The 20,001-nt window shown below is 46.1% G+C and overlaps 2 protein-coding genes across 2 annotated transcripts; one reads left to right on the top strand and one right to left on the bottom strand.

The window, feature by feature from the left end:
• Positions 1-2,904: 2,904 nt before the first annotated feature.
• On the bottom strand, positions 2,905-3,712 carry PtA15_7A802 (uncharacterized protein; the record flags this gene model as incomplete). Its single annotated transcript, XM_053171447.1, has 5 exons — positions 2,905-2,943; positions 3,023-3,119; positions 3,182-3,396; positions 3,528-3,570; positions 3,672-3,712. The coding sequence occupies 5 exons, from the start codon at positions 3,710-3,712 to the stop codon at positions 2,905-2,907; spliced, it is 435 nt and encodes a 144-aa protein (XP_053022627.1).
• Positions 3,713-11,056: 7,344 nt separating this feature from the next.
• PtA15_7A801 (uncharacterized protein) lies at positions 11,057-12,724 on the top strand (the record flags this gene model as incomplete). The annotated part of the gene is made up of 2 exons (XM_053171446.1): positions 11,057-12,202; positions 12,344-12,724. 2 exons carry the CDS (start codon positions 11,057-11,059, stop codon positions 12,722-12,724), a joined length of 1,527 nt encoding a protein of 508 aa, XP_053022626.1.
• Positions 12,725-20,001: the final 7,277 nt, after the last annotated feature.

Below are 20,001 nucleotides of genomic sequence, written 5' to 3'. Positions count from 1 at the left end.
GTTAGTGCTTGCCTCTTGTATGTTTTTCAACATTCAGGTTATGGGTTCAATCCTCACTGTGCACCTAGTTTGACCTCCCACCCTGGGCAGAAACTGGCATCAGTGGCTGTTTTACATCAACTTGAGCCCAATACGTACTCATATTGAACAAAAAAAACCCACAGATAGTCATTTCTCTTGGAAAGTTATGGCAAAGTTACCCAAATTTGGGCAAACCTGTAACACAACCCATTTTGTTGAAAACTTCTGGGTAAGGTAACTAGAAAATAAACAGCCCTTTTTCTGCGGCAGATATTGTAACTAAAATCAAGGTATCTGTAACTACTGGGTAACGTAACTTTAAAAGTTATGTTACAGTTATGTTCCCAATTACGGGTAATGTAACAGCCCGCCCTTGGTGCTTGTGTACCCTCTTGATGATTGGCACACACTGGTCATTGAGAATCCCTCTTGATGACCGGCAGAGACCAGTCATTGAGGGGGTCTCAGCCCTCTTGATGACCGGAACACACCGTTCATTGAGAGGGTAAACCTCCCTCTTGATGACCGGCAGAGACCACTCATTGAGAGGGTCTCAGCCCTCTTGATGACCAGCCCACACCGGTCATTGATAAGGCACACCTCCCTCTTGATGACTGACAGAGACCAGTCATCAAGAGGGTCTCAGCCCACTCAATGACTGGCACACACCGGTCATTGAGGAGGCACACAGCCCTCTCAATGACCGGCCCACACCGGTCATTGAGAGGTTACACAACCCTCAAGTACATTTATACATATTTTCTTCCCTGACCAAACAAGTACCTGTGGTACCCACAAAAAATGCCCATGGGTGCCAGGTGCGGGTGCAGGTGTCTGTTTTGGGCAAAAAAACAAGTGGTACTTGCACCCGGGTTCACTTGGCAATCCTTAGTGTATACCCCAGAAAAGGGGGTATGCAAAAAATATTTAATTAATTTAAAAAAAAAAAATCTTGGTATTCTGATTGCATGATAATTATGTTCATCATATTATGTAGATGAATTTTGATATTAGTTGTGTTGGGTAAAAATGAGGTCATACTTTATGCACTACCAAAAATTACCATGTGCACTACTTTTTGGTAGGGCACTCCAATAAATCTTGGTTTTTGGAGTGCTCAGCTAGCCACTCCAATTTCTTTGGAGTGGAACCCTGTGCACTCCAAAAATTAATGGAGTACACACTACCATTGCCCTTGATGACCGGGACAGACCAGCCATCAAGACCATACACCGCTCTGGATGACCAGTACAGATTGGTCATTGATCGAGGGGACTGGACACTCTTGATGACTGGGATCAAACGGTCATTGAGAGGATAAAATGCTCTTGACAACTGGCACATAACAGTCATTGCAGAGAGTGTTGAGTCCCCTCAATGACCGGCACATACCGGTCATCAAGAGGGTTGTACCTCCTTGATGACTGGCACCAACCGGTCATTCAGAGGGCTGTATCTTCTCAATGACCGGCGGAGACTGGTTATCAAGAGTGGAAAAAAACGGGGTATGTTGTAAGACTCAAAAGGTGTTGTGAGACCCTTTTGCTGAATGGCAAAAGGTATGGATGAGGTGCAGGCTCCGCTTTTCTGTCATATCAGAAAACAAGACCACTGAGGTAAGCTTGGCAATATATTTTGTGATGAGATATGTTCAAAGATGAGATATATAAGAGGATTGTTGTTGAGGTCAGAGGTTGATTGAGTTATTGATGTCTGAGATAGGTGATGGTGACTTGATGTCTCAAGTGGGGCTTGAACCTAGGGCCTTGGGCTGGGGGTATATAAGTTTCAAAAGTGAGGGGTGATGAGAGAGAGAGAGAGAGCTAAGCTCAACCAGGAGTGGAACCGGCGACTGGGTTACTGGTGAAAGGTATGTGAACTGAGTGGTGATATATATTGCAATAAAGTGTGAAAGTGATGTGAGACTGAGTAGTGATATGGATTGAAAACTGTGATATGGGATAAAGAATAATTGAGTGGTGATAAGTGAGTATGGGATCTAGACTGCTGGATGGCATGAGGATCTGAGGGGGAATGTCCCCTCATGGGCTGAGGAGGGAACAACTGGGAGGCAGAGGCCTCTTTATATAGAAAAGAGTGAGGGAATTTAGCCCCAGGGGAGTGGCTTTGGGGGAATTAGGCTGGTGAGAAAGTACAACTGAGGTAATTTAGCTAGACTATCTACAATGCATCCCTTTGCTATGCAAACAGATCATATACACCACGGGTGCAAAAAGATATTCCGAAGCCGGATTCAATCCGGCTTGGAAATATTTTCCAGTTCATTCAGAACGGACGTCGCCAGGAACGAGTCACAGCATCCGCGTTTGTGATATTTTGAGAATATCTCAGAAACCACTCTGAGTGGTTTCAGAAATATTTTGCATAAATTTAGGAAATATTTTCCGGGATATCTCCCCCCAAATATTTTGAAAATATCTCAGAAACCACTCAGAGTGGTTTTTACAATTTTTTTGAAGATATTGATGATGAGAAAACCAAAATTTTTGGGAAAATATCTTGAATCCCACCACATATCCAGGAAAATATTTTGTTAATCAAGTTTTATCCTACAAAATATTCTAACAAACCATTTTTATCATGCAAAATATTCCAATATCCACATTTTGTTGGACAAAATATTCATGAGAACAAAAAATATTGCTCACAATATTTTGGTGCCTCATTTTTCTCGAGTGAAATATTTTCAATAATATTTTCAAAAATACTACACACATCAATCCGGCATCATCCCAACGGGAAGCCCGGATTATTTTCATTGCAAGCAAAAAGATAGTAAGAACGACAGAAAAGATGTATACTAGAATAAAAGAGGAGATTGGTATATATATATATCATTCTAGACCGCTATTGATACTAGTATCAGCGTTGGTGACCAACCAGATCTTCCATGGCGTTTGCCTGTGGCATATGAGTCATTCAAAGAAAAACTGTGTTAGCATTCAGTCAAATGCGTTGATCATCAAGATCGAGGACTGACAATCGTTTCGTCTGAGTTCCACTCCTTAAAGCTCTCGAACGCTTTTAAGCCCAGGTACTCCCTAAACTCATTCAACGTGCAAGCTCGCCATACGTCTCTAATAAAACATGAGCAATCAGCAATGGCTCAAGTTACAAACATGGCAGCGAATCAACACACCTGGCCGTCCGCATTCCTTGGCAATCGATCCATCGGAGCACAGCGGGCGTGTGTTGTGCCCCAAAAGCTCCAGCGACATCGTATGTCGCGTCCCTGAGGATCCGAGCTATATCTTCATCTCTGAATTTTCCGGTCGCGGGATCACGCTCATAAGTCCCTTGCTCGACAGTCTCGGCTCCGCCGACAGTGGCAGGGGTGACTTCGTATTTAGAAAGCTGAGGAGAAAGAAAGAAATGCATGAGCATCTTTGATTCAGAATTGAATGAGATGGAATGAGATGAAGTATATCGCCTTCCAATTCCTTGGATCTGTGCCTGCCCCGGCGTTCAATTCTTTCATCAAGGACTCCATGGCCCTCATGAATGCGCCCTCGTTGAGATCGTCCCATTCTGTTGAAAGCCAAATATGTGGAGAACAAAACATATGAGCATTGGCACCTGGGTAGCCTCACGCACACCAGAAATGATAAGAAAACGATGACATGACTCACTTCGGCTGGGGAGCCCTTTGGACATTTTCTCCTCGAGCCATTGCTTTGATCGAAAATTTATTGGACGTATGCGAGATGGAGGCAAAAATCAAGCCTGTTAGATTGGAATCAGAGGTGCGGTGTGTGTGTGTGTTTGGGGGGGGGGGGTGTTTGCAGGTGAGATGGTTGACGTGGAGACAAGAGATGACTTGTGCAAAAAATTTGGAATCTCCGGTTGGTCGGAGTTCGGCGGGTTGCTGCGCAACCCGCTGTCAACGTGCTTTTTTTGGCCAGCCAGTGTCAACTTATTTTTTTGGCCAGACGGAACCCTGCCAGCAGCCTCAACAACTTAAATAAGTGGCCTCTGCCACCAAACATTTGACCCAACCCATCCAACGATGGGGGTGATCTCCCGTTGTCTCAACTGGGTCCGCGACGCACCAGTGCCAAAGCCGTGTGTTGCCGTCTGTGCCCGAGCCGGCCAAACAGTAAAAATCACTGTAAATATCTCTGTGAACTTTTGATGGTGAGAGGAAATATTTCCTCAAACGTTGAGAGGAATGAGAATATTTCCTGAGAATTTTTGAAAAAGTTCAAGGAAATATTTTCTTTCCCATAGATATCCCCGGAAATATTTCATTTCAAAAAAAAAAGGGGAGGAAATATTTACAAAGGGGCTGGGAAAATATTATCCCAACATTCTCCGTAAATATTTCCAAAAACCAGCAGATTATTTTTGGACCCCATCAGAAAACTTTTAGTGCACCCGTGGTGTATATTCATTCAAGGATTTTCCAAGATCAAAGATATGCAAATGGGAAATAGGATGTGAAGACTAATAAAAGGAAGGAAATAAAAGAACAAATTAATTCATCTGTAATATGAAATATGCAAAGTAATATAGTATGGTAGCCAAGATTTGAGTCTGTGTGTGAACCCACTTGGACTGGTGTGTGAAAGGTGTGATTTGTGTATCTTCTGATATGAGGGTTGTTTCAGTGGGTGACTAGGGGTTATTTTGGTCCTGGGTTCCATTTCTGATGTCCATTTGGCTTTATCTTGAGGCATTTCATGAGTACACATGAAAGTTTGGGCCCCATTTAGCTGTTGTGTTATATGGTGTTGCAAGCCCGTCTGGGCACTCACCAAAGTTTGGCCAAAAAAAGGCCAAGCGCGCGTGGCCGACCCTAAAGCCCGCTTGGCCAATCCTCAAGCCCGCCTGGCACACTCTCAACCCCCGCTTGGCATATCGCAAAGTGGGCGGGGCTTGGCACAAAGCCCCGCTGGGCCGATTTAAAGCGGGAGTGCCACGCACGCCAAATGCTGTGCTGGCCATCAAGGAGAGAAGTTTCCCTCCTCAATGGTTGGTCTACAAAACGGTCATCAAGAAGGGAAGACTCCCTTCTTGATGATCAACACAAGTATTGCCCACTGCGAAGGGAGTCTTTCCTCCCCAATGACCAGCCTACAGACCGGCCATTGAGAAGGAAAAGCTCCCTTGTCGATGTCCAATGTGTGATGTCAAGAAGGGAGAACATCTCCTTCCTTGAGGGCACGTTGTTCTTGCCTTTCAAGGCAGAGACAAGGGCCGGCGTCTGATGACTGGCGTGTTGCATGCCAAGTCACAGATCCCATTGGCCCAGAGCTTGATCTCAGCCAAGCGGGACTTGGCTGTATGCCAAGCTCTGCCCCCCGCGCAACCTGCCCAATCAAGCCCGCTGGGCACATACCCAACCCCCAGAGGCACTCGGCCAAGCGCGAGTTGGGTATGTGCCCAAACGCGCTTGCAACACCATACATCAGAAATGGTTGAATTTATGATGCCACAACCCAAAGTTTGCCCCCTGTTGCCACCAAAACTTTGAAACCCCCGGGGGTTGCACATCATAAATTCGACCATATATGACGTATAACACGGCAGCCAAAAGGGGCCTTGGATTTTTCTCCTACAAGCACAGGAATAATGACCACAACGTATGCGGAAAAGGGGGTATGCAAAAACCGGGTATAAACACAGAAAAACCGGGTACATTTATTGGAGGACTTCCTGTCAATCTGGAAAGTCAGATCTGAGCCGCCAGACATCAGATTTTGCAGGGAAATCTATGTCCACAAATATCCCTGAAGTGATCCAGATTTCCCTGTGAAATCTGAAATTCCAGATTTATTCGAAGTTCATGGGAAGTCCTCCAAACCCCCTTAGAGCATCTCCAACGGTCCGGGGGTGGATTGGGTCGCCTCTAGCGGCCCGCAACCAGATGTCCCGGACTGTCACACATCTATCACAACAGTCCAAATAATGGACTGTCCAAACCAAGCCGGGGTGAGTTGGCCTGCCAGGTAGAAACCCGGCAACAAGCGCTCATCCTCCGACTCAAAAAACACAAATCCTCCGTCAATATGGACCCGATTGAGTACCTGGAGTGGATCGAAGATGAAACTGAAGAACTAGCTTCACTTCAAACAACGCTCACATTGCTCATTCACCGAAGAAATCAAGTTATCAAGCGAGGCGGATCTACTTTTGGACGACAGGAAATTCATTGGAACCGACTCCAAGGTCATGAACAGCTCATCAATGATTATTTTTCCGAACGGCCAGTATACACACTAGACACGTTCCGTCGGCGTTTCAGGATGAGACGACCTTTGTTTCTGAAGATTGTGGATGCGATTGTCGAGGAGGACGATTACTTTGTTCAGAAAAGAGATGCAGCTGGTCGTTTAGGTTTTTCACCCTTACAAAAGGCAACTGCTGCTATTAGGATGCTGGCCTACGGATACAGTGCTGATTCACTCGATGAATACCTGCGAATAAGTAAGTTTTTTGTCTTTTTTCCTGTTTAAAAAATCTATGTGACCAATTCCTGATTGAGGTATCATGAATGATAGGTGAAAGTACTGCGCTCGAGAGTCTCAGGCGATTCTGTCAGGCGATTGTCAACATTTACAGCAACAAGTACTTGCGAAGTCCAAACGCAGCGGATTTGAAACGAATACTGGCGGTTTCAAAAGAGCGCGGATTTCCTGGAATGATCGGCTCGTTGGACTGCATGCACTGGTGCTGGAAAAACTGCCCAAAGGCAGACCACGGTACATACTCCGGAAAAGAAAAGGAGCCAACGGTTGTGCTCGAGGCGGTAGCAACACACAACTTATGGCTTTGGCACGCGTTTTTTGGCCTTCCAGGAACTCTCAACGACATCAACATCTTGGATCGATCCCCTCTTTTTCAGAAGGCTCAAGATGGCACCGCTCCTGTGGTTTCCTACAAAGTCAATGGAAACACGTACAACCTTCCGTATTATCTCACCGATGCAATCTATCCCAAATATTCGACCCTTATACAGTCCATCTCGGCGCCGCAAGGTCAGCAAAACAAGCATTTTGCAAAAATGCAGGAAGCGTATCGGAAAGACATTGAGCGTGCATTTGGCTGTTTGCAAGCTCGATATGCTATCATCCGACTTCCCGGCCGTCTTTGGGATCACGGCACACTGTGCTTAATCATGAAGACTGTTATAATTCTTCATAACATGACGATTGAGGATGAATCCGGAAGTGAATATGAATACGATCACCGGTACAATCAAAATGCTAGGACAGAAGAAGAACTAGCTACTAGCGAGTCCTCCGAAAATGATTTCAATCAGTTTCTTCTGCGATATCAAACCCTCCGAGACATTGATGCTCACGACCGTCTCAAGAAGGACTTGATTGAACATCTCTGGAAGAAAAAGGGCTCTGAGGCTTGAAATCAATTCCTTGACATTTGTATTTACTTTTATTTCTCTCTTGCTAGTTGAAAACTGTCTCCTCTCCAAAGGTTGTTTTTTACTCGTTTCTTGATTGAAAATACAAAGATTTTTTATCATTTTCATCATTTGAGGAAACAAATTGAAAGACACATGTATGATTTGTTTGTTGTTTGAGGAAAAGCAGAATTTTTTTTTTTTTAATTATTCACAATTTCACAGAGGGGAGTCGGAACAGAACAAAGGGTTGGCTACATGTAACAATCAGTAACCTCCTTTTTCTTTTTTTCCCAATAAGCTACCGAGGGACCATCCAATCCAGTGAGAATCACGGACATCGTTTGATGCTCCTCTGCTGATTCCATGGCCGCTTTCACCGAAGCCGTTCGTTCTTCAGCAGTTTTGACAAGGGATTCTTGCATCTTGATGACCTTCTCTAACAACGCTTCCTCGTTCCTTTTTCTTTTAGCTGCTTTGTTCCCATCTAGACGGCCCTCATCTCCAAGAACACGTCGATCACCGAGGTCGCTCTCTTCCTCGCCAAGGTCGTCTGGAGCAGAAACGGAAGGAGTTGCAGCATTGGATTCGTCCGCAGCCGAGACCGAGTTGGCATCGGTTGCGGGTCTCGAGGTAGATTCCTTTGGCGCCTTTGTTTTTTTCAGTTTTGCATCATGCTCTTGTTGTGTCGCTTGCCATTTTGGGGTGTCTTTCAAGATACCCCAACAATGATCGAGGTTGAAGGTTGAGTCGTATGTGATCTTGTATAGTTCTTTTGCCTCGGCAAGCTGAAAGATAGAAACAAACAGATGAGCATCCCCAGCACAGCTTGTAAGCTAAAAATGAACACAAACCACATCATCGCGAGTCTTTCCGCTGGCCAATCGGCGTTCGACTTGACTGTAACATCCACAAAAGCGACTACAGGTCTTCATGATATGGCCCCAGCGACATTCGACGGCGTTTGTTAATCGGAAGGGAAGTTCTTTGAAGCCCTTGGTCGTTTTTTTCTCTGTATTGAAATCTTTGACGAGTCTCTTCTGATAAGTTGCGACTCTTTCCCAAAAGGTCGCTGCTTTTTGCCCCGTTCCGACTATAGCATCCCGGGTAACGTTGAGCCATGCGGTGCAGAGAAGTTTATCTTCTTCGATGGTCCAGCGAGGATTTTGGGTTTTGGTACCCTTGGTTGTTTGGTCTTTGACAGGAGCTGAAAATTGAGGAGTTGGAGGAGGCGATTCGTTGGTGGCACCGGTGGTGTTGTCCATGGTGTGATGAGTCGAGGTCGTATGATTTTGCGGTTGAGCGGTCGATATGTTGGGGAAGTGGTGTCGATGGCGGCTTGCCCAGAGCTGCCAAAAGAGGCAGCCTCGAGCGGGTTTCATCCACCCCCGCGAACTTTGGCGGGTCCGCTGGAGGCCAAAAATGCCTTCCGGCCCGCCAAAGTTGGACTCAGGTCGCGCGACAGCGGCTCCGTTGGAGATGCTCTTAGAGCTTGGACCGCGCGAGTTTTGGACTTGTTTGGCAGGTCGCTCAACATTTCCGGGGTCCAGCAGACCCCCTAAACGACCTTTGATTGATCCAAGTCCATCCCATCCCAGACCGCGGCCGGCTACTTTCCCCATCCCATCGCCACCCGCGACAGAGGCTGCTACACACCACACATCACCTACTCGCCACTTCGCCATCACCTACTCGCCACTCGTCACCACCGCGCCAAAAACATGATTGACCCAATGCTTGAAGATCTTGCTTGTAGTCCGCCACCGAGAACACCCTCTCCAGAAATTCAACTGCTTCAACCCACCAAAGAAAGGAACGGACCTGCAAAAAAGAGAACATCAAGGCCGAAAAAATCCACTGCTGGGACTGCTACCGCTACCGCTATGACTGCTACTGCTACCGCTACAACTGCTACCGCTACCGCTACGTACTGCTGCTGATCTCTCAAATTTGGATCCTATTTCTCGTTCTTTCTACACCGTTAAAAAAGAAGAGGTTGCCAAACGTCTTGGCTTGATTCCCTCCAACTCTTAAGCTCATCAAAATCTCATGTGATCTTTTGTCTATTGTGAAGCTTATTTACCTCACATTTCACTCGCTTTTGCTTATTTATCTCACATTTCACTTGCTTTTTTGTGCTCTGAAAATTTAACTGTGAAATCTCAAAATTGAATAGATTGTGAGTGAGTGAGAGAAAAAATGAAAATATAACAATGAAGTTGAGTAAATCAACTAAATCCATGCTGGAGATATCGAATTCCATCACAGTTGTGTCGTCCTGCATGGCAATCTAGCTATCCACCCCCGGCGTGATTGCCAGTCTGCTGTGGAGCTGCTGTTGAACAGCTGAGACAGGTGTGTGAAAGGTGGTCCCGGCCGGCTATAGGTAGCGGGTCTCATCCCCGCTCTGCTGGAGATGCTCTTAATTATTAAAGAGATAGGATTTTATGTCACCCAACAAGAATGCTAATTTGTCCACATCTGCTCTTAGAGTATCTTAAACACACGAGCAAGTCATGCAGTTGTTGCTCAACATCATCATCATCTCCTTCTGAGTCTTTCTCATCTTCTCCATCCACTTCTCTTCTGCTACATCGGAAAATTCGATCGGGGTTGGGTAGGAATGTACAAAACAGAAAGACCGAGGAGTTTCGTCGTTCAAACTCATAGGACGAGTGGCCGAGGGTGAAAGATCGGATCCAGAATCAGGAGCTGGTTAGGGATGGTAGACATGCGAGTAGAATCAGCAAGGTGAGGGATGTTGCCCTCGGTGAAGTAAGTCGAGTCGCTAGGCCTCCGTGAGTCCGCATTGTCTATACGGTTTGATTTGCCCGGATGCTGCCAACCGAGCTGGAGCCCAGACGGGGCGTGAGTTTTTGAGACATAGAGAAATGCAAATGAATCCGTAACACTTGTCATTTTTTTCGTGTTACATATTAAATATCGATTCCAGGAAAACTGAAAAGGAGGCACATCGAAACATAACTATCCTTTAAACCGTTCCTAGGGTAGCCGTCGAGGCCCGAGTTCATGAAGGCTCGGCCGCCGGTCTCCAGACATTGAAACTAGGTCGAGAGACTGATGCGACACGGGGACCTAGGACCCGAGATAGATACATAACTCCCGGGATCGGCCATGCGCACTAGGAGACAGCTTGCACAATCAGGTTTCGGCCCTCATGCTTTCCGCAATATAAAATGTCTCCACAATGCCACAGAACGAACATCTATCCCTTATAAACACCTTCATTTATTTTTATGACACTAGAGCACTTGGAATACTTCTTAAAAACCAGGCTGCCGCTACAGTACATTCTTTGCAGATTCAAACATTCCTTGCAAATTCCATACATTTCGTGACAAAAAGCCATTCATTTTATCAACCCACCCTCCTTCTTTCGTTCGGATTCACCCAGACAATACATTCCTCTTTTCCACTCATATTTTTTCATTCAACCTTAAAGAGCGGTCTGGGCTCATTAGACATCATCAAAAGATAATCCAAAACAAATACCAAGGGATAACAGTAATCTCAATCCATTCATCATTATTCACTGGACACCAAGACTCATTCACTCGTACTTGTAATTTCCTATTTTCCGAAATCGCTCGATCATCCGTAGTTTATCAATCGGAAGGCCTTTAGGATTCAAATATGGCGTCCCTTTTCCTGCTGCTTCTTCTTGCCCAGGTTCGGGTGCATCTCTCTCTTCCGATGCAGTCTGGGCGAACAATTGGCGAGCTTGGCGCGGAGTCTGCACGTGGTGGAGAATTCGCTGCCCACACACCTCACCTGGATCCACTAGGAGGCTCGCATTTAAAAAACGATCCGACGGCTCCAGTTGATCTCATGGCCAACAAGCCTAAGCCTGAATCGGATTTGAAGGGCTATCGCCCCGAAGTAGAGCCGCCAGTGACGCTCCTCGACTATTGGGGAAACGGATTAAAAAAACTGATACCAGCTAAACCATTGAATGTGAAAGGTAAAGATGGTCCAGAATTAGCCATATATTTAAAAGAAAGGGATTCAACGATGCCTTACAAAACGGTCGAAAAGGTCTACTCAAGCTTTTCTGCGGATCATACAGGGCCCATAGACGTCTTCTACAATCCTGAAGTCGAGCATGTGCTAAGGGGTACTAATGCAGGGGAAACAAGAGATGCCAAAATTCTATTACAATACTTCAAGGAGAAAATACCACCACAGGAATTTGATAGAAGGTACAACGTTCTCATGTTTCAATCCGAACAAGCTAAGCTAGCGAGAGAGTGGGGGAAAGAAGCCAGAAATATTGCTAGGAGAACAGGCCAACCGCTAAATACGGTGAAAAAATATGGAGAAATACTAGGATTGGACAAGCCTTACTCGGATTTCCAGCGGGAAGCTACAGAGGTCACAGTATTCAAAGATCTCCAAGCGCTAGAAACAAGGGGCAAAAAAATACTGGACGAAATCAAAACTCGCCATTTGACGCCCCAGGAGTATGAACGCCGACGTGGGGTTATAGCAGCTGTCGATGGCATGATAGAAAGACACCACGACCTCGGATTCGAGCCAGTCCTTGTTAAAGAATGGCAAGAACAAAAATACGACGTGCCAAGGATGGTGGGGATGATCGATTACGCTCGGACTGTAGCCGCTGGAAAATCAGATCTCATGAACGAGGCGGAGTTTGCCCATGTGTACAACTTATTTGAGCCCTTTGTCCGAGAGAGCTTGGAAGCGAAGGCGAGTGGTGTCTCAACAGTCAGAGACCTGGAAGATATACATATCAAAGCTGCTCTCAAAGATAAACCCGAGGTGAAACAGGCTTATGAAGCTCTCAAGGAACACATCCGGAATGCGCCGCCGCGCACGCCAGGGGCCCTTCACGATGGTGCCGAAGCTGCCGAAGCCGCCAGAGCTGCCGAAGCTGCCGAAGCTGCCGAAGCTGCCGCTCAGGGGAGCACGAAGTCGAAGCTACCTTGGTACAGAAAACTGATCAATTGGTTCAAGAGAAAATTCGGTCGGGCTAAGGTTGCTCCAGAGTCCAAGCCAGTGGAAGCAACAGCTCACACTCCTGTGCTTGAGTCTAATCCCGCGGCGGCAGCGCACACTCCTGCGTTAAAGCCTGATCCTGCGGCGGATCCAGTCCGTACGAGCCCAAAATCTGAGGAATCGCTTGGTCCTACGACCAATCCACCTCACCCCGACCCCGTTAAACCTACGCCATCGCCTGGCCCTACGCCCGAAAACGTTCAGACCCCGGCACCATCTAGCACGGCATCGCATGATCCTCCGAAGCCAGCAGAACACGAAGGTCCGCAAACACCAGCTCAATGAAGAACAATGAGAAATCGCAGTTCAGATATTGTTGGTGATTTTTACAAAAACATGTAAATATGTAAAAATCTACCACGTTCTACAGACATTTGTTATGATTGAGTAATAGAGATTTTTTTTACACAAGCCTTGAGAATGTTTTCTTCTCCTTTCATTATTTTTCTTTTTTTTTAAAAAAAAGATGGTTTTTTGGTAGTGCAAGTCAGTGAAATTGCTTGAATTTCTGCCCCATAAGCTGAAGGTCAATTGAGGAGTTACCCAAGCATGATGAATAGCGAGTTACATTATATCTCTGCAAGAAAGAGTTACTCAACTGTCAAATAGATTGCTGAAAGAACTCAACAAGAGTCTAAAACACTGTCTTTTTTGCACCTTCACAGTGCATCAGTGTGACTGTACATTGAATTTAATCTGTAATAGAATTTGAGTGCAGGGTTTGAGTAAAAAAACAAGTTTACCCAGAGTCTTTGGATCTCTGATTGGTTGCAATGAAGCAGATTGTCTTGGGTGTGCACAGGGAAAAGGGTTGCTTGATGATAATTAAAGAGGCCTAAGTTCCTCTTGCTTAATGATATCAGTTTTAGAGATGAATTTCAATGATTAACATCTGGCACACAACACACACACACACTTGAAAGAGAGAGAAAAAAAAAACATCAACAGGCTGGTGTATCCACCACACACTGGTAGTGGCACTAGAACTGTAATAGGCTTGTAAGTTTATCCTCCTGCAATCCAACATTCTGCTTGTAATTCAACAAACAATCTCATTTCAGCACTACTGGCTCAAACATAGCACTAAATGTGGCTCCAAATCAATCCCTAAGCTTGCTATATAATGGGGCTGTTGATTTTTACAATTCCTCTTTTACAATGTAAGGACATTGTAAAATGATAACATTGCAAAATTACACATTATCCACAAAACAAATAATTTTACAAAATTGCTCACAATTGAGGGCATTGCAAAACCAGAGAATGTAAAAACTAATTTGTAGATTTGCACATGATCCCTTTTTATGTACAAATTTACCATGTCATTCTTACCACGCCCAGAAATTGCAATGGTGCACCAGAGAGGCAAAACAATTAATTTTGCAAATTAATTGCTTTACCAAGTGGGGCCCATTGTAAAAAAAGTAATGTAAAATTACATATCCCTCCGCAGGCGGGCAATTTTGCATTGCCTTGCAAAAAAAGGCCCTATGGCCAAGAAAAAAATCAAAACAAAGCAAAACCGCCACGTATCAGAGGGAGAACAATAGTGAAATCAGATGACTTAAAAAGAAGCCCAAGTAAAAAGCAAGGAGGCGGAGGAGAAATGATGGGGAGAAGAAAGCACAATAAATCAAAACAGGCGAATCAAACACCTGTGGTACCCCTCGAGGACCTGCGCAACCCTACTCTTGTCGGTCTCGCCGCCAATGGCCCACCTGCACCTTTTCGAGGTGCAGGTTGGCTCGCCATTTGATGAGGTTGATCCTCCTTGCCAATCACCGATTGTGCTGGTTGGCTGGCCGATTGAGCATGTTGATTTTTCCGGGTCACCGCATACTTTTCTTTCTCGATGTTCCAGTGAGATTTCCAGTTGGCAGCCGCGCGTGCCGTAATGCGCTCCCAATCCGAATCGTTTAACGGGGCAGACACAAAGTTCAACCGGTTTGCTTCAGCAGCCTCCTTCCTAGGTCGTCCTCGCTTCCCGGTCCGTTTATTTGCAGCTGTGGATTTCTGCATTGGTTGATTATCTGAGGCACAGTCACAAGCTGGGTGTTTGGGTCCGGTGTCATGATCACTGTGGTCCGGATGGGAAGGGTCGCCAATCTGAGCAGTCTGAACAACCGGGCGGACCTTTGGAGGGCGGCCACGCCGGGCTGGGAGCTTTTCAGTGGGGTTGATCATCGGTGCACGAGATTCCACTTCTTCGGATTGAGGTTTCGGCTTGGTAGAAACCGGCTGAGCCTTCTTCAGACGAAGAAGGATCTTGATTGGTTTGCTTGGTGGACTCAAAGGATCGCCTGGAGCATCATGTTGCTCACCATCTTCACTGGAATCTTCTCCAGTTTCTTCGCCGCTAACCTCAGTGGAATCTTCGCTGGAATTGTCAGAGCTGGAATGTTGGGAATCATATGAATAGTCCGAGATTTTCTCCTTCAGGTTCTTGGTAGATTTGTTTCTGATGATCGCCGGTTCGGCCGGTTTCAAAGAGTCCACGGTAGCTTCACCATCGTAAGATATTTTCAACAGGCTCTTCATGTGTGTGAAAGGAAAACCCGAGGAGATTGTGGGGTTATCGCGGCGGATCCTCTCAATACTTTGGTCAACAAAACTAGCTTCATCGTCCGTCCACTCTCGCGAGTAAAGAAGCCAGCTGGTATTTGGGTGAGCTCCACTGATCTTTCCGGGGACGGTGTCGACCATCTGAGCGTAGCCGGCATTCACACGGTCATTGTGTAGCCAAATCCCGGTAACTCCTCGAACGGTTCGCAGTACCTTTCCCCAATAGTGACCATCTCCCCAATATCCTCGCGACATGAGTGTGTATACCTCCCCCGATATGGTGAGCTTGAAAGGCCAATTCATCTCACCCATGAATTCAACCTGTTTCTGTTCATCGATGATTGTTGCCGAGTTGATTTGAAAGTAAAGGTGAGGGGGTGATTTGCCATCGGGGAATGAGATGATTGATGTTTGTTCTAGGAAGTTGCTGGGGGAGGGATTGTCTTCACACTCCAAAGGCTTACTTCGACGGGGTTTTTTGGATCGCTCGGCACCACAACTCTGGCATTGTAGACCGGAAGTTCCAGCCAGTCCAGAAGTTGACCACCGGGTGATCAGAAGCCCAGCGTCAGCGCAGTTGATCGCATTGGCTTCAAACATAGAGTTAGTGACCTTTAGGGCCACCAAGCGGCGATCTCCTCGGGGATGATCGATTGGCTTCTTGTGAATCTTCCGGGGGCAAGAGAATTCTCGAGTTTCTTGAATGGAAAACAGACTCTTGAGGACCTCCGACGAGTTCGTTTTTGGATCCAAGATGATTTCCATGAAGAAATCGCACGATGCAAAGGAACCCGGGATGAAGGAGTCAGGATGGAGGCTCCTAGCCGCTTCGAATAGTTTGTTTGATCCACGAGTGAGGATCGATTTGAGATTCTTGTTCTGGATGAGCTCATTGGTGGTCCGGGAAGTAAAATGGGAGACAAGAGTGTGGAATAGACTGGTATTTTTCCCGCCGGGGCTTTGGAGCCAAAGAGGGCTGTAGATTGCATAAAGGGAGTCCAACGCAGCCGCCAACCAACATTGATTCCGTGTTAGCGAATCCTTTGAGGCAGCGTACGACATGAAAGTTGTGTGCATCGCCCTGTTGATGTTAAGAGATTTTGGGGGCCTGCCGAGCTTTACTCGTTTGGTTGGATGATTGACAAGGGCTTGGGTGGTGTCTGGAGGGCGCCCATCGTTCATTGCGGCCCTCTGCCGCTTGGTAGGTTTGATCCAACCAATCGAGTGGGCGATGTCTTGCTGGTTCTTTGGCTTGATCCCATACCGGATGGAGATGCCACGCATAGTGAGCTCGTGGTCCTTCTCCAAAGCTTTGACAAATGCAAAGAGCTCGGCAAAACCTGGAATCAAAGCCTTCTTTCCAGAACTGATCAATCAATCAAGTCAGCGTTTTTTTTATCTCCAAACCAGATTTAAGATGAAAAGACGAGGAACCGAACCTAACTGAACATGTAGTAGACTCGGTGCATGCTCTCCTGAGCATTAGTAGAACTTGGGAGCTGATCATTGCCGTTAGGACAGTCCTCGAGCATCTTGCGGCGGCTGGGGAAAAGCATCGATTCGACATCGGCCATAGTCCACCAGTCAAGCCAAGCCTTGACCTTGGGGAATCTGCGCCGCATCTCATCGATTCTCTCGTTGTGGGTTGGCCCACCTTTTTCACACGGCTGCAGCAGGGCGAGACACTTGGCTTCAAATAAAGCCTAAAGTGAGATTAAATGTAAGCTAGTGTTGACGTCTCAAATAAGAAAACAAACCAGAACTAACCTGCTCATCAGGCATGATGACCGCCCGGTTCCGCTTGACCCTTGTCACTGATTGTCGGAAGTGCTCGCGGCATCCCTTCAGTTTCTTCATGGCTTCCTCACGGTTGGTTTCGCCAAAAACATCCATGTACGCCGCCACAAATCCAGATTGTTGAGCTTTGGAGAAATCCACAACACTTCGCGCCATGTTCTCGCGCTCGCTTTGCAGGAGTGAGGGGATGAGGAATTGGCGGAAAAGGACAGAGAAGTGGACTTTGTAGTACGATTCACTCAGCCCACGTATCCAGCTGAGCTGGACGGGAATCCATCGAGAAATTTCGTCGCAGTACATGGAGGTTGTGAGCAGATAACCTGTGGCAAAGAAGCGGTAAGTGACGTCCGAGATCAAGCCGCCCGAGTACAGATTGTTGTTGTCTTCGCGACGATCCAGAAGCCTCTGAGACATCCACTCAGTCTGGAAGGTGATGTGTTCATGTCCTGCGTTGCACGCAATCGATATGGTTTCCATGCCGTTCCTGTCAAATTAGATCATTAGATTGTAAAGTTAGCAAATGTAAATGTAGACAAATCGATTCAAAAATAAAATTACTCAACAGCTGCCATTGAAAAAGGTCGTGCATGAACCTATCACTACTATCATTAACACCCTTCCCTGAACCAAAATCGATCTGCTGAAGTATCTGACGACGAAGGTGACGAAGCCGGTCCGAGTGGCCGAGGGATTCATGGATGTTAACAACACTGTCACTTGGCTCGCCAGGCCCACCGGCTTTACCAATCTATATTTTGATCGGAAAATATTTTAAAGGTCAGCTTATCTGGGTGAAATGAAATTGGAGGGAGGGGGAGCTGGGCAGAAACAAAAAAATCAAACCTTGAGCTGGAGCGCGGATGCCTTAGGATTTTTTTTGACAGTTTCAACTAGATCCTTCTTTGCCAAGGGGTCTGGTTTCTTTGACGATGGCCACCGATGATTGTGATTACCTCGGTGTCGGAGGAGACCCCATCCAGTTTTCTTGTGGATATCAAATTGACATTGAGTTCCCGAGCAGCTTTGCCAGCGGATCTTCCCTGGGCATCAACCTGCAAGCCCTTTGCATGAGGGGTTACTGAAATGAAGAAAAAAGTTTGCATTCAGTCCTGATGTTGTAATGAATGAGAGGGAACTAAGGACTTACGTGCTGAGAAGCTCTTCAATTTTACCGTGTCCAGTCGGCGGGGGGCCAGCATAATCACAACCATTCTCATCGCATCGTAAAACACCACGGCAGTAATATCGCGTGACTTGCCACTCGTCGGACTTGGTGTCGTTGCTGGATCTCTTGGTGAACCCAACCGATCCAAAATTCACAATCTCGGTACCGGCGGTGAGGACAAAAGTGGTAGATCCATTCGGGTAAAGCGGATACCCCTGCCTGTCTAACCGGCAACCATGATCAATAAAAGTATTGAAGCCTTCATCCATGGCGGTAGGGTACTGCCAGTTTGGCTCGTCTTCAGGTTCGGTAGGATTCGGCTTTTCAATTTCAGGGTGGGCGGAGGTTTTGGAAGTCTGTGTGTTTCCGGAATTGGGAATGGATATTGCGGGGGTCTTCACTATTTTGGGCGCCGATATCGTGGGGGTAGCAGATAATGTCGGATGATTGAGAGGAGGAGTGGGAGGAGGGTTGCGGGCGGTGTTTTTCTTTTTGCGGGCCATGGCCGCCATATCAAAGGATATGTATTAAGGAATAAGCAAGGTTATAGCTTATCAGGTATTAGGCGTGCAGATTATTGGAATATATCAGGATTGATGTCTATTAGCGTATCAGGAGCTCTATTAAGGTTGTTGATACCTGTGGGAAAGTCCGAAAAAAAGTGATCGATCAGGCTGACAAAGAAACCTAGAATCTCTCGACTGACCAGCTGGAAGATGGTTGTGTCAAGCCCTAACCTAGGCCGTCACTGTGGAGATATAAGCTATCTAGGGGGGTGAGATAAGCTTCCCAGAGCTTGGATGGGCTGCAAGTCTGAGAGGTTGTAAGCTAAGGTATTGTAATACTAATTGTTTGGTAGGTTATGTACAGGTTTACATGCACTGTAACATGCAATGTAACAGCGCAGACCGTAAAAGTAAAGATTACAGGTCACCCGGGTGTGAATTACAAAATGTAATTTACATCCTGTGAGCTTACATTGCGCGGTTGGGACGACATAAATTGTAAAACTAATTAAATGCATGTATTTTTGCATTTTTACAATGCCCCCGCTTTACAATGGGGTAGCATTGTAAAACACAGTTTGTAAAAATCATTCACCCCCTATATAATTCCCCTCTCAGCCCAACCCACAATTTGAATCAATATTCTAAAGACTATTAAGCTTTTGAGGGGATGCTACATTAGCAATACTTGTATCTGTGAATACTGTATGTCTTATATCCTTGAGCTTTTGGATCCTCACGCAAGCACTTTCCACTGTCCAGCAAGATGTGCAGATGCTGCACAGCCGGACCAGGAACCTGTGGCAACCAGATTCTTCCCCAATGAAAGAATTCCAATGTGGAGTCTCAAGCATCATCTACAAGGGCTGCCAATTATGATCATTGGTCAGTCAATCTGGTTTCCAAAAGCATGTACATTTGTTTTTGCTTGTTTGTTACCTTGCTCAGTCTCTGAGTCTGGGTGTGATGTGTTTATGAGCAATCTGATTGACTCAGCAATCACAGAACAATCACTGCCGCCAGCGTTACTGGGTGGGCTATTTGAACACCCATCTTGCTGGGACCTGAGTCAAATCCAGTACTCTATCCAACCTTTGTAATTTACTGGGTGGTGTGGAGGCTATTCAAGCTGCTCAGGTGGTGCATTCAAATTGCACAACCCAGTCAATTATGCTGACAGTGTTCATAATAATATCAGTAGAAGTTGAACTGACCGGAACTGCTATGAGTGCAAGAAAGAATCTCATGAAAGAAAATAACCACAAGAATCTGATTGTCCACACACATGCAGAAACACTGAGAAAGTCAAGTGTGAACAGTAGTTCTTTCTACCAAACACAAGGTATTGCATGTGTGTGTAGATGACTGCTTCCAGCTCGTGAGTCTGAAGAAACCCAAAAGAATGATCATTAGAGTGAATGTGAAGTGTCCCAAAGAGAGAGTGAGATTACAAGAATCTTGGATAAAAGAGCAGGTAAAGTTTAGTAACATGTAGTCATTCAAAGAGCTAACAGGAGCAGGTTTAGTAGTAG

Source organism: Puccinia triticina, chromosome 7A (genome assembly GCF_026914185.1).
Source record: "Puccinia triticina chromosome 7A, complete sequence".
Classification (NCBI taxonomy): Eukaryota; Fungi; Basidiomycota; class Pucciniomycetes; order Pucciniales; family Pucciniaceae; genus Puccinia; species Puccinia triticina.
Note: the sequence above shows the minus strand (reverse complement) of the source record. Positions and strands in the feature narration are given on the sequence as shown.